The 14,442-nt window shown below is 38.3% G+C and overlaps 1 protein-coding gene across 3 annotated transcripts in view; it reads left to right on the top strand.

Moving 5' to 3' along the window:
• LRBA (LPS responsive beige-like anchor protein) overlaps positions 1-14,442 on the top strand; it is a 401,889-nt gene that overhangs the window by 206,309 nt on the left and 181,138 nt on the right. For all 3 annotated transcript variants that reach the window (XM_065688455.1, XM_065688463.1, XM_065688444.1), the window contains exons 38-40: positions 1,927-2,051; positions 9,646-9,792; positions 12,420-12,556. In XM_065688455.1, coding sequence (XP_065544527.1) covers positions 1,927-2,051; positions 9,646-9,792; positions 12,420-12,556 — 409 coding nt within the window. The remainder of the gene's footprint in view (positions 1-1,926; positions 2,052-9,645; positions 9,793-12,419; positions 12,557-14,442) is intronic.

Raw genomic sequence — 14,442 nt, 5'->3', positions numbered from 1 at the left:
TTACTTCTGCCGATTGCCATACTGATGAATAGACCCTCATTGTATCATTCCCCTGAAGACGAGGAGCAGTCTGTGATTCACGACTGCATCCTGGCTGATATTTGATAATAATTTTAACAGATAAATGTAGGAAGGCAGAATGATGAAGTGCCTATCCATGCTGTAAGACTATCAAAGGCATGCACATAGCCAGCTGTGTTCTGCATTTTTTTCTATAATCACCAATGGAGAATTTTAAGTTATTAATCGACCTTTGAATAAACCCATATCTTCCTGTGTTTTATAATTTTTCTTTGGTTAAGTATTCCAAAATAATTGGATTTTATAATCAAAGCATTCGAATTTTAGCATGATTGCAGCACAAAGTGTGAAATAAGATATTGGGGCATTTGATTTCAGTACTTCAGTATTTTTCTGAAAGTAAGAAATGAGGAAGATGAAGAATAGCACTGCCTTTGGTGTTAGCAAAAGGCATAGAATTTTAATGAAGGTAGATGCAAAGACACTCTCCATTTTTATAAAATGATTTTCAGTCACAATTTTTTCTCTCTACAAATTGTGTTGGGGAGTAGGGCTATGCAAATAATTCTGGCTTTTGTTAGCATGTGTGTTTTAAACATAGATTTACCTTAAGTGAAATGCATTTCTGTCTTTAGACCTCAAAACGAAGAATGTAGATACCAAGTATTCTTAACATCATGATCTGTAAATTAGTTGTTCCTATTCATTTGTCAGTGTTGACAGGTATACTTTCTATTAGCTTCTGGACCAGAAATGGAATATATATATGCATTTTCATCTACTGTTTTAATACTTCCTATGTTAACAAACAAAAGTGTTTTGTTTTTTTAATTTGGGCATACAGGTTTTCAGGCTATCATAGCTATTCTGTGTTTCAGACATTTTCTGTTTGTTTACTATACCTGAAATTGGCATTTTTTGGTACATTCTCTAGGCTAAAATACTGTTTTACAGTGGCATTCATTCATGATCATCTAACAAGATAGTAACTGGCACTTATATATGACCATATTAAAAAGATCTATGTATATTTGGAGAGTACAATGGAAAATAATGAATTTGATATAACCTTTTCTAGGGGTAATTTTTTAGAAGTATGCCTTCAATATAGCAATTATTACACATCATAACATGTAGTTTTTAATTAAATGTAAAAACACAACTACATAAACCAGAAATCCAATCTGATTTGCTCGAAAATAGATTGCTGTTTCGCTCTCCTGGAATGGTTTACTTAAAAACAGTAAATGGAAAAGAAATGCATTTTCTTGTGTTGTTCTAAGCCTCAGGGGCTAAATGTAATGAATATTTTAAGAGATTATTTTAATTAAATTCCTGCACATCTAAACAGAGTAATATTTTATTATCACATACATAACCATGTAACTGAGGTATTCATTAAAGTTAACACTTTCTGGACCAAGAATTCATGGCATGATTTACTGACCTTGTGCAAAAAGGCACAAATTAGGAAGAAAAATGAAGGGGGACAGACTTTGATTAATATAGGTAATGCTATACCATATTTATAATAGCCTTTTCCCTATTCTGGTTTATAAATGCAGTCACTGAGAAAGGTGCCCTGCTGAGGCTGAAATGAGGCTGAAATCGGAGCACATGCCACTAGAGTGTGGGGAAACTGATCACACTGTCAGCAATTCATTTCAAAATGATGTATTTAGTGCTCATTTCACCTTCCAAGAAAAAAGGGAAAGGAGTTCCTTAGACTGGAAGGTGATATTGTTATTTTCAAGGACATACCTAAGTAAAAGATTGCAGAAAGGGGGGAGGTTAAAAAGAAAAAAGGCAAAAGCAGTGCAAACAAGGAGAGCTTTATGCAGAAATTCAGCGCTACCATGCTGTTTGATAATTGCTAACATATGTGGCTCCTCTGTTTCATTGTAGTCGTCCTCGTGAGTTCTGGCGCCTTGACTACTGGGAAGATGACTTGCGGCGCCGGCGACGATTTGTGCGTAACCCCCTTGGATCGACACATCCTGAAGCGACACTAAAAGCAGCCGGAGAACATGGTCAGTGTAAAATCTGCTTCTCGCCAATAGCAGCAGGTTACAGTATGTGGCAGTAAAGACCAGACCTTCATTCCTGTAAGATGCTAGAAGATTGTCCCAAACACCAAAGGCTTTTGTCATTGCATTGCAGGCATGTTCAATACAAAGATAAACTGACCATAACTTCATATAAGCAATGTTGGTATTTGATAAGCCTCTTCATTACATCTTAGTTGAGCTGGCACATTGTGCATACTTTGCATACAATAATTACAAATACAGCTCTCGCTAAGCAGAAGAAAAGCGGATGCAATTTTGCTGTTAATCATGGACAAGCTTTCTTGTAGTTAATTACCTATTTAGTAACTTCAGAAAACAGTTTTTCCTGTTCAAAAATCCACAGCAGTTTTTTTCAGTTAGCCTTAGCACGTATCTGTGGATTGGTACAGATACATTAAAAGAAAAATAACACTTCTGAAGCTGAACTGTAGTCACACCTTTATTCAAGTCCTCAAGTTTTTTTGCAAGAATTTGATATATAAGAAATAGCAAGAAATGCTGAAACATGAAGTATTGCTCAAGCAGCAAATGGTAATGAGAATTTCTACCTGGTGATTTTAAAAAAGGTGATTGCATTTTTTATCCTTTTTTTTTTTTTTCCCCATTTGATTATCAGGGATCACTCAACTACATCCTGCTATGTCTGTTCTGGAGAAATGTATTTATAAAACTAATACAATAATCAGTTAAAGAATTCTATAATAAACCGAAAAGATAAGCAAAAAACCACCCAGAGCTAATGAGCTTTGGGGTTTAGTCTAGAATTGTCTGGCTTTGTGACCTAATGAAGATACATCTAGAAGGAAGGAAAATCTTTCTTATATTTAAAAATAATTTGCTTATAATTAACACTGAGTAGCCTTCACCTTGAAGGTACATGTCATGGAGGAGAATTATTTAAGTCTTTTTTCTTTTTTACCCTGTGATTTACTGCATACACATACATATATGTGGCATAAACTTAATGCTAATTTAAAATTATTAAGACTGTTGTATGAATATAGAAGAACATCACTTTCGTAAAGTTAGTTTCCGTCAGGCATCTTAACCTCTTGCACTCAGCCTTAAAGAGCCATTTCTGGGAGAAAATGTCTACAATATGTCAGCTGATATAATGCCAAATGTGACATCAGTCCTCTAAAATAAATGACCGTACAGAGAATAGTCAATAAAGTGATCTGAAAGCAATGTTTGTAGAGCCCTACATCTTTGGCTATAGAAAGAGGAACAAGATTTAGAATTAATTAACCCATTTTTTTCTTTAGGGCTTGTTGTTCTTAAGACTGTGTGTTGTTTCTATGCCGTGGACTTTAAGGGCACAAGGTTTCCTTCTGTTTAATACTCCGTGGATAAACAACAACTACCCCCCTTTAATATTATGTGTACTTCAAGTTGAACAGATCTCATCACAGTTTTATATATTCTACTCGTATTTTTCTATTTAAGCTTTATGCTGTTTATCAAAATACGGAAAAGTATCTATTTACTGCAAAATGTTTACAGCTCCTATTTAATTTGTGTAACTAATTCTTCTGTAAGCACACACTCATCTTTCATACTATTTATTCATCTTTCATACTACTGTGATATTTTCATTAATCCATGCAACATTTCAGAGGCTATGTCTCATACTCAGCTTATAATTAAAATGAGCACAATTTTTGTCAATACAAAAGAAGAGTGAATAAAAGTAGCCCTAGTTCATAGGTAGGTAATAGGCATAGCTGGTAGCTAATCCTGGTAATTTAAATAGAGGTAGTTGTTTTCTGTCTGCCTTTCTGTTCAGAATTTGACATCCTTAACAGGCTTTTATTATACTTAATTTCTTGGGTTGTTTTATTCTGAATTTAATGGCATACTGCCTTTGTTGTCTGCTTCCAGTCTTGTTGCTTTATCCAGAGAATATTCTAGTTTACCGTAAGTCATTATTTAATGTGATTTCTGAAAATGTAGATAATTGCTATCTGCCTGACTCAGTGTGCATATGTATGCAATTGTTTTGCTCCAAGACCTTCCACTGGCAAAGCATAAAACACATGACCAAAGTACAAATGCAAGTTCAACTGGAAACTATATATAATGTATAGGAATACAAAGGTTGTGAGGGTTTATATTGTTTTTTTTGGGGGGTTGGGTTTTTTGGGGTGGTGTTTTTGTTCTTACATCTCACAAGGTACAGTTGTCAGACAGGTCAGTTGGAGCAGTCACGCCATCTATTTATGAATTGTTTTTGTAGACTTTTAATGTTAACCAATTTCAGGTCATAAAATCCAATTATTTTCAGATTTTTGGAACCAGACTTACAGGCCCTGCTTTCATGATGTAGAGTCTAAATTCTAAGGATATCTCCTTAGAGTCTGCAGAATGTTTGCCCTGGTATGTTATGATTTCTTATCAATAATTTAGCATGAATTATTCTACTTCAAATAACTTTACATGTCTCTGAAGCAAAAGCATTTTTAAATAATTAATAAAAGGTTCCCTACTGCCTATTTAAGCTTTTCTCAAAACAAACCAGACCAAAACCAAAACCTGAAATTGGGCATAAGGGATTTTGCCAAAAGGAAGACAGTGATAAATAATGCATAAATAATGGAAAAGGACTGTTGCAGTAACTGGACTTGAAAGCATAGATTTTAGTACACTTTTCATTAGTAGATGCATGTTATTAACTGCTTGTTTTCCTTCAAATAAAACCAGATGTATTCTCCATCCCAGAGAGCTTGCAACCTAGGAAGAAACACAATTTGCAACTGTGAAAATTATTCAGAAACAATTGGAAACCTAGATGTTGTTCAGTAAAATCTAGAGAGAACAACAACAACAATCAGCTCTGTTGCAGCCTAGTTATGTGTCTTAGTAGCAAGAACCAATCTTTTCCAGGGATTGATTTGATTTGAAGGAGAACCTCTGGTGCAGAGGTGGCAGAATAAATACCTGAAGACTAATGTTCTCTGTTCAGACAATCAATACCAGCCCCATGACTATACTTCTGGCTACCTTCTAGTTAAAAACAAATTTTTTAATTCTGACAATTTAATTGCCATTCCCAAGTTCACATTAACTTGCTTGGGGAAAAAAAGGCTTTAGGTAATTTTTCAAAGGGGGGGGGGGGGGGGGGGGGCAAGAAGGGGGGGAAATCCTTCCAAAATGGCTATTTATAAAAGTCAATCTAGCAGTGTATTGTGGGGGAACGAAAGAAAGGTGAAGGTAGTTTGGTATAAAAATGTTTGGGATAGAAAGAGTTAACTTTTCTCTGTTTACACTTTTGTCCATTCTTGAGAAATTTACACCTATATAAGTATTTTGGTTTAAAGTGCAAAAATAAAAGAGTACTTTAAACCTGTTGGCATTTTTAGATTGACCCCAAAAACAGTATTTCATGACAGAATCTTTAGCTGCTAGAAAATACCTTTATCAAGCTTTTTAGCAGGTGATTTGTTGTTTTTTATTGATATTTGTGAAAAACTTGGGGTGAGGGGGACTTAAACAGCCTGTAGTGTCACCATCAAGGCAAAAGACAGGGTTCCGAGCTTTGTGACTGCAAGTGACTAGCAGCTGATCACCTGCAGTATTGCAGTCGACTGGTCAGTTTTCTGTGCCTTGACTCGAGGGACAAAAAAGAAGCCTTAAAAAGAGTATTTTAAAATGAAAGTGGTTGTTTTTTCCATTCCAAGACCAGAGAAAGGCTTCAGGGAATCTTCTTTTTTTTTTTTTTTTTTTTAATAAAAAAAGAAATAGTAGTAAGGGGCACATCTTTTCCCTGAATTACTTTTCCTGAATCACTTGCCAGGCATTAATATATATATATATATATATATACACACAAATTAGTATGTTCTGAATTGTGCTTTCCAATACTTTAGTTTTTCAGATGGCTTTTAAGAGTTGTATTTCACATGTAAGTTAAAGTTGCAGACCATTTAAAATAATCTGTCATTTTATGTATGCCTTAAGCTTATATTCAGCAAGATAAGCTAAATTATTATTTTTACTCCCAAGTGTTTCAGAGATGTAACTGGAATAAAGAAGACTCTGCAGATGCAGAGATCCATTTACAAAAAGGTACTTGAAGAAACTGGGTCTTACAGAGCAGTTTTGTGAAGGATTGCATGGAATTACACTAATGAGTTATAATAGTGAAATTTCTGTGCTAGATGAATACTCTGCGAGGAGGCTGCTATGTCTTGTGTAACACAGAGACCATGCCTTGAGGTGTCACTCCTGAAAAGGTGCACGTGAATGTATGTTTAGATCTGCAGGACTGGAGCCATAAGCTCTGGTCATGCCAGGAATAGGCAGGCTTGGCAGAAGGGGGTTTAGGACTGAGATCCAGTGTAATATACCTGTGTGCATATGTGGACACTGAATATGTCACAAGAAAGAAAACTAGACCACGGCCTACCTATGTAAGTGCATTTATCTACAGAAAATAGGTGAATCCATGTGGAATGCACTCAGTTCTGTACAGACATTCATGTAAGCATGTGTGTGTCTTGCAGGTGTAGCGCTTTATTCGAGTCAGTACAGGAAAAGCAGATTGTGGTTCAGAGCGTGATGTCTTATTGCCTTCCAGTAGCTACTATCTGCAGATGTGTAGACAGGCTCTGTGTCTTCCTGTGCCTGTGTGTATATACAGGATTAATGCATTTCTGGAAATGTGGATGGGTAACATCACACACAAAGAGATGATAAAAATTTAGAAATATAGACTAACCTAACATACGTACTAAACCATGGTCTAAAACCTTTTATTGAAAAAGGCAGCTGCAAACAAAAGATGCATGTTTTTGAAGCAGCATGATATCATTAAGTAGGGAAAGGAAACCTGAATAGGTGACAAAGATGTATTTTTCTTAACCAGACATCTTTGGCTTGGAAGCTGCTGTACTGATTTTATTCTTTCTTACTGGTAGATGAGAACAAAGACTTAAGGACATACTAGTATTTTGGACAAGTTGGGCTAATTATAAAAATACTAAGCTTTGATCCTGGCTCTCAATTCAGTCTTAAATGAGAATAGGTAGAAAGCTACCTTGAAATAGCATCTGTGGTATAACACAAATAGATTGTAGTACAGGAAGCAAAAATGGCAGGTATGTACAGTGCAGATGGGGGTTTTGATACCACAAATATCGTTTCCCTGTATTAAAAAAAAAAAAGAAAGAAAAAAGAAAGTAATTTATTATCTTTGACTTTATCCCTGGGATGGTTTTGTTCTGTTTTACTTTTTTTTGATCTTCAAGAGAGTGCTGGTAGGCCGCTGAGTAACAGTGCATGTGGTGTGTATTAGTATACTGTTGGTAATTTTACTGCTGCTAACTTAAAATCCTCAAGGGGGAGTTAATTACAGGAAAACCTTTCTAAATATCAGCTGCATATTTTCCATGACAAGAAGGTTTTCAGCTCACATTGAACGACTCCAGAATCTGAGTTATCATTATTTACATGAGCACATTTTAGAAGAAAGTAAAATCTGTGTTTGTGCAATGCAGTTAAAGCTTTACAGTAATTTATTTTTAAAAGCCTTGCTTACAAGTGGCAGTTATGGGTTGGGGAGAAAGGATTGTGCAGAAATTACGTTTTATTTTGTATAGCAAGTTAAATTTCATTTTCTTTGTGTTTTTTTGTTTGCCTTTGGTTTGGATGGGGTGATTGCTTTTGTTGTTGGGTTTTTTTGTAAGCTCAAGGCCTAAACCAGACCCAGGGTGTTTGTGGTTTGGGGGCAGTTTCTTTGTTCGTGTTTCTTTTTTAGTATTCACTTAATTGAAAAGTTTATTATTTGCAACTTATGTGCATACATTTACTTAAAAATTTCAAACTTTATATATTGCCACTGGGGAGTTGCTGCCTTCTGTAAATGTTTGCAGATTAACGTATTTTTAAAGTAAGCCGGTGGAACTTAAAATAGAGTATGGCAGCAATCAGGGGAAGCAGTGAGCGATGTGTTGAAGTTAGTTGGTCCTGATGTGTTCGGTGAATGTTTTTCAAATACATCTGTGCCATGGGTATTCTCAATGTGTTTTTTAAGAAGTAATATTTTTATTTGACTTAAAATAACCCAAAACAACACGTACACTGCTGTTTTTTGGCTTTTACTGCAGCAAGTGGCAACTTACATATACAGTGAGCAACTGCTTTTTTTTTTCTTCTTTCCTTTTCCCTTTTCTCCCCCCTCCATTTTCCCTTCCCCCCTTCCTTCTTCTTCCCCCCTTTTTATTTGCTCCCTTCCTTTTTCTTTCCTCTTTCTTCGTTTTCCCCTGCCATTTTCTTCATCCCTTCCTTTTTTCTCCCCTTTTTTCTCTTTTTCATTTTCTTTCTTTCCCTTTCTACTTTTCTTTCCCTTTCTCTTTTTTTTTTTCTCTTCTTTTTTTCTTTTCTCCTTTTTTTTTTTTTTTTCCCCTCTCCTTTTCTGACGCTGTTTTGAGCTTGTAATTTAAATAGGACAGACTTCTACCCAACAGTGCCGACCCGACCCGGGGAACACTCCTGGTGGCACCGGCGACTCCCTTACCCACCGCTGGCCTCCGCCGTCGGGGTGTGTGTGTGTGTGAGCAGCGCACAGGCACGGCTGCGGCACCTTCCCCTGCCCCGTTACCGTGAAACCCGCGCTCTGGGTTAAGCGAGCTTTTTGTTTCCTTCTCTTCCATTCCGAAAATTCAGATGGGCACAGAGGTGTCCCTTGCGAGGGCCGGGCACCATGCCGTTGTGCCCTTTGGGAGCAGGTGCACGCTTTTCTCTGCCTACACCCGCGACAGTGTGGCTGAGATTCCATTATTTTCCCCTTTTTCTGTTTCTGTCCCACGTTTTCCTCCTCACGAAACCCGCGTATCGTTCCTGCCTGACCGCGTCGCTAACGGGAGCGGCCAGGAGCGGGGCCGCAGCTCAACCGGTGCGGGAGACCGTGTCATGTCCCACCTCCCCCTCCATCTTCCAGCTCCCGGGGCGCTGCCGCTGCCCCGCCGTGTCCGAGCGCAGCGTGCCTCACCTGTGCCATCGCGCCGGCCGCGCCGGGCCGGGCCCCTCCCTCCCCGTGTCCGCCGCTGCGCCGCCGCCGGCCTGTTGCGCTGCCCCGGCGCCGTCCCGCAGGGAGCGGTGGGGACGAGCGCGGTTCCCGACGGGCCCCGTCTCGCCGCCGCCGGGGCGTGCCCCGCGTTGTCTCCCTGCGGCGTGCTCGGTTTGGCCGCCGTGGTCGCTGAAGCCTGGGTTTGAGTCAGGTTAACAGGGCAGGCAAACGGGACCGGCTTCCAGCAGGAGAGCTCAACCTCCGGAGGGAGGGAGGGAGGTTGCAGGGGAAGAGAGTCTGTTGTATTCTTTCCCCCTCTGTCATTAACACTTTAAGTAGAGTTAAACGCTGCAGAGCTCTGGATAATTTTGAGCAGGCTTAATAGGATTAAAACTAGATGTGTCCTAACATTAGAGGATTAGGACAGGTACTCCCCACAGCTAGTCCTAAACAGTTTCCTTCCTGAAAGATAATAAAAAGTACACTTTTTTTTTTTTACTGTTGCCTCTGAGACCTGTCATACAGCAACGTGTGTCTCTTTCATTCCAGCTCCTGATGAGGATATACTTGTTAAAGGGAAACAGTCCATCAAGAGTCAAGTTTTAGGAAATCAGAACTCAGAGAGTGAGGTCCTCTTGGAAGGCGATGATGATATCATGTCATTCATGGAGGAAAGAGAAGTGGAGAACTTAACGGGTAACTTCAACTATCTAATTTTCTCCTCAGCTTCTTTACTATTTAAGTTCTGCTCTCCCCTGCTCTTCAGTGATTCGTGGTTTGGGATACACACCGATAAATTGTTCCTTACTGTAACTGGGTCATTAACATAATTTTCTGTGCACCTCAGGTGCTGAGGGTGTATTTAAGGAGAATCATACGTTTGCTTTCTCTGGCTTTCCTATCTTCTTGCTTTCACCATAGCTGTCTGTTTTCTAAGAAACCTTCTTTAGATAAAGTCTACCTTGAAAAGAGCTTCCTTGCTTTGTTTTTGACCTCATTGCACTCCTCAAATCATTAGATCTAGCAGACAGTTAGGCAAGTGTTCTGTAATTAAAGGCTTTGGAGAGCTTTAATTTTTTTCCTGAGTCTGTAAAATTGTATATCTTGGTTATTTACTTGATTAAAGAATCTGTACACTTACTGGGTTTAAACCCTGGGTTTCAAACCCCTTGTCACTCTCTCCTTGAAGTCCCTTCTCCACAGACCACAGCCTTACTAGACTTCACTTCTGAAGAAATACTATTTCACATCTTTAAACTTCATTAATTTCACTCAGTTGCATGCAGCCTTTGCTGATGTTGCAGTCTGAGTGGAGCAAGTCCATTCTGTACAGTTCAAAATGTAAACCCAGAGTAACTGCCTCAGTTCAGGGCTGGGGAGTTACAAGGCATCTCCATTGTTATTTAAGGAACATGGGGCTTACAGAGAAAATGCAAACTTCTCTGCGGTGTTCTGCTTTCTGAGCTGGTATCCATGTACATTTACTTTAGAGAGAAATGTCATTTCTTGGATAATTCTGGTTCCCTGAGAAGCTAGCAGTGTAATCTTACGTTGATGCATATCTTACATATGATAATTCAGTGAAATTACTGGAAGCAGTTATTCATTGGCAGTTTGCTTATCCCTGAACTGCATTCCACTGTTTTTATTCTATTTATTTATTTATTTTAAAGCAGAGTAAAAAATGCAGCATAATGTAGAAATAAAACCTGCCTAGGAAGAGTGAAATAAAATCAAGTCATGGGAGAAAAATGCAATGGCATTTTCTGTATGTGAATCTTTTTTTCCCCTTTCCGCCACGAGCTTCCTTCTCAACAGCCTTCTGTGTGTTTCCTTCTCTTCTATTATTCATTCATTGGCTCGAGTAATACATTCATACTGTAATAGAGGTGAAAGGGGAGTTTAATTATATAATCTCAACAATGGCAATAGGATTAAGAAGTAATCCTCGCTAATAGAGTGGTGTGGGTTAGAAATGAAGTAGAAATTGTCAGGGTTCTTCTACAGGACCTGGGCTGCCCCAGCTTCTGCAGCTGTCTGCTAGCCCTGTAATTGAATGTCTGCGAGTGATTGAAAAAATGTTATTTCTCCTCTGGATTACATGCTAATGTACAGAGGGCAAAGGGAGACAGCAAAAGAACACATAGCTGCTTATTTCATCCATTTGTAGGGGTGAGCTTTGGGAAATCATGGCAGTTCCACAGCTATCGCATGCCCATCTGCAAACACAATGTATTTGTACGTTGGGAATAGAGGGCAAAGCTGCTCTGATCTCAGCAGAGCATCTCTTCTTTTGTCCTAGTGGCACACATTGAGATTGATGTGAGATTAAGGACCATCACCCTCCTAACAATCGATGGAAATGACAATTCATCTGAATTTTTTGTCAGTTATTCTCACGTTGATTACCTGAGTGTGTGTACCTCATTTATAGATGCTTTATTAAAACAAAATTGTCCGTGTCACTTTCATATTTTCCACTGTTTAACAAAAGCCAGCTAATACTGCAGCCAAGTAACTTAATTTCCTTACCTCTTAATCAGCTGGATGACAAACCTAACCTGTTTTCTTTCTGGATGTGTTATTTTATATAATAGGTTCTGCATTGTCAGATCTATGCTGAACCTATTGTTTTCAGTAGTAGTCTGATTTGTCCCTGTGATAAGCCCTGTGGAGATGTGATTATTCCAATAAAAATTCATTCAGTTGGAAACCAACCCTCCAGCTGTTTACTCCCACAGTCCCTGAGCTACACTAACATTGTGTGGAATCCTTGAACAATATTTAATGTGAAATCAAAAGCATCTTTAAAACAGTTTTCTTTAGGCTCCGTAACATTGTGTAACCTTCACAATAGATTCGTAGCATCCATGAGGGAACACTTAAGTTAGCCAGCTTTGAGCCTCGACTGCTCTGAGGAAAGCTATTGAGACTCTCCAGTACCTAAAGAACATATCTGACAGTAAGATTTTAAGTGTTCATGTGTGCAGTCTCTCTATTGCGTATAACAGAAGGTATGCAACACTGGAAATTTCTCGAAAAGATGTCTGAGTAAAAACTATATACTGCCATGCTAAAGCCAGCTCTGGCACGTATAATGTATGCATCGGTTTGCAATTGTAGCTGCTGCAATGTTCGGCAGCGCAGAGACACTGCAAATCTTTTACATATGTTCTTCTCCGGGATAAAAAGAGGTTTGCTTTCTAAAGAAGAGCTATGCTCTTTGCTTTATTTATTTTAATGTTCTAGGACTGAAAAGCAAGTAATTTGCACTCAGGCTGTTTTCCGTTTTGAATATTGTTGGTGTTTTCACTGTTTGGCAGGTCCAGTTGCCCTAAGCACACCAGCCCAGCTTGTGGCCCCCTCAGTAGTAGTGAAAGGCACTCTTTCCATCACTCTTTCGGAGCTCTACTTTGAGGTGGATGAAGAAGATCCCAGTTTTAAGAAAATCGACCCAAAGGTAAGAGATCATTGACCCTGAGCTCTGAGAGATGATGACGAATTACCGAGACCTTTAATTCTTCATTCGACTTCCTCTCCCTCTATTAGCCTGCAGTGTTCCAGCTTTAATAAGTTTGGGACTGACTGTATATGTTACTGAACTTCACATAGGTGACACCTACTTCCCTTCTCCTTTCTTTCCCCCTCCCACAATTCGACCCTACTTGAATGTTAATTGGCTTGCTGCAAATAAAGCTCCAGGGAGGCATCTTAAATAAAGACATCTTGAATCACAGGCCTGTGTGAACAGTGGAAAGTTTAACGAGGCTTTTAGCCCAAATGCTGTGGTTTACTTTCGTATTTTTATATAATGAGAGTGTAACATAGTGCTAAACTTCCTATACTTGTAAGCCTTCAGTGCTTCTGTATCATATTATTCTATAACAGCTTTTACAGGGCCTGTTAGTATTTATTGTGCCTAAGCAGAACGCATAATTGCCCTCTTAAAATACGTTCCTGAACTGACTTGCTAATTTCCACAAACTTTATTTGCTCTGAGTTACTTGATTACTAGTATTTTGCTTCAAATTAGTAACCTTCGGTAAAATTCCTATTTCAAAGGCAGTATATTGTGTGATTAGCTTAATAAGCTTGCACTTGAACGTTTTCTATACTACGACAGCATTTCAGTATTTATATATGTATTTATATGTGTAGCATTTACAGTATTTCAGCAACATTTCAAAAGTACAACACGATTGGTAAATAATTCTTGCATCCCAATTTAAGCACAGCGATGGCTCTTGGGTTTTTAGTATCTGCTTAATAGTAAACAAGGTAATTTCTTTGTGAAGGGGGAAAAAAGTCGCTGGAAGTAGTAGTGGGTTTCTGCTTGTCTGTAGAGAATACCTTGTGTGTTAAGCGCCGGTTCAGTTCTTTGTCCCTACTGAGTAAATTGCTCTTGTCTGTATGAAAAATGGCATCAGTGGGTCTGAAAGCTGGCAGTATCAAATCCTATCTAGGAATAAATTCAGTTTGGAAAACAATGCTCTCAAATTCTTAGAAGTAGAATTTAATATACGTGATTAACTAGAATTGTGATTTTTACGTGGTACCATAAATGAGATTTAACTTTTGATCCTGAAGTTGGGTTTTTTCAATATTCTGGAAATAATTTCAAGTATGAGATAGCTCTTAAAATTTTGATATGCTTACTCCTTCCATAGTAGTTTTTTAAAAATATCTAATGATAAAAAGGATATAAATATAAAATGTTAAGACAGTTTGGTAAGTTGCTGTATTGCATTTTCCACCTAAAAGGTTCTGCTTTGTATTGCATTAGCATGAGAAAAGTCTTACAGATCTGCATTGCTCTGCATTTTTGTTTTCCATAATTAGCACTTATGGCATTTGAGTACAGCTACTAATTCTTACCCTTCCTGTTAATGTTTTATGGGGGACACTAACATGCAACATATATTCAGCCTGCTTTATTTTCTGGTTTTGAGTATTTGGTAGCAGTTTTTTTCCTAACTGTGAGTAGGAATTCTGGTTTGGTTTGACTCTATTTTTAATTCTGTGTTGGAGATACTTGTTTTTTTTGGGGGGGGGGTCCTACAGAAGGAGGAGTTGGTTACATGAAATGTAGGCTACACCTCTTAGATTCTATTTGTGATGCTGCGTTAGCTGGAGGTCTTAAAAGGAGGGAAGAAATACCTTTTGTAATGTCTCGGGGGGGGGGGGAGGGCTAAAAATCAAATTCAGTATTTTTATTTTAAGAAACAAGTAAGCTTTCAACTCGGCTGTCTTTCAAGCATTAACGCCTCCCTGCCCCACCCTCTGCTTAAGTTACTGTACCTTGATAGCGGTGACTATCAAGTCTATCTATCAGACTAGAGCTGCTGT

This window comes from Lathamus discolor, chromosome 1 (assembly GCF_037157495.1).
Source record: "Lathamus discolor isolate bLatDis1 chromosome 1, bLatDis1.hap1, whole genome shotgun sequence".
In the NCBI taxonomy this organism is placed as follows: Eukaryota; Metazoa; Chordata; class Aves; order Psittaciformes; family Psittacidae; genus Lathamus; species Lathamus discolor.
Note: the sequence above shows the minus strand (reverse complement) of the source record. Positions and strands in the feature narration are given on the sequence as shown.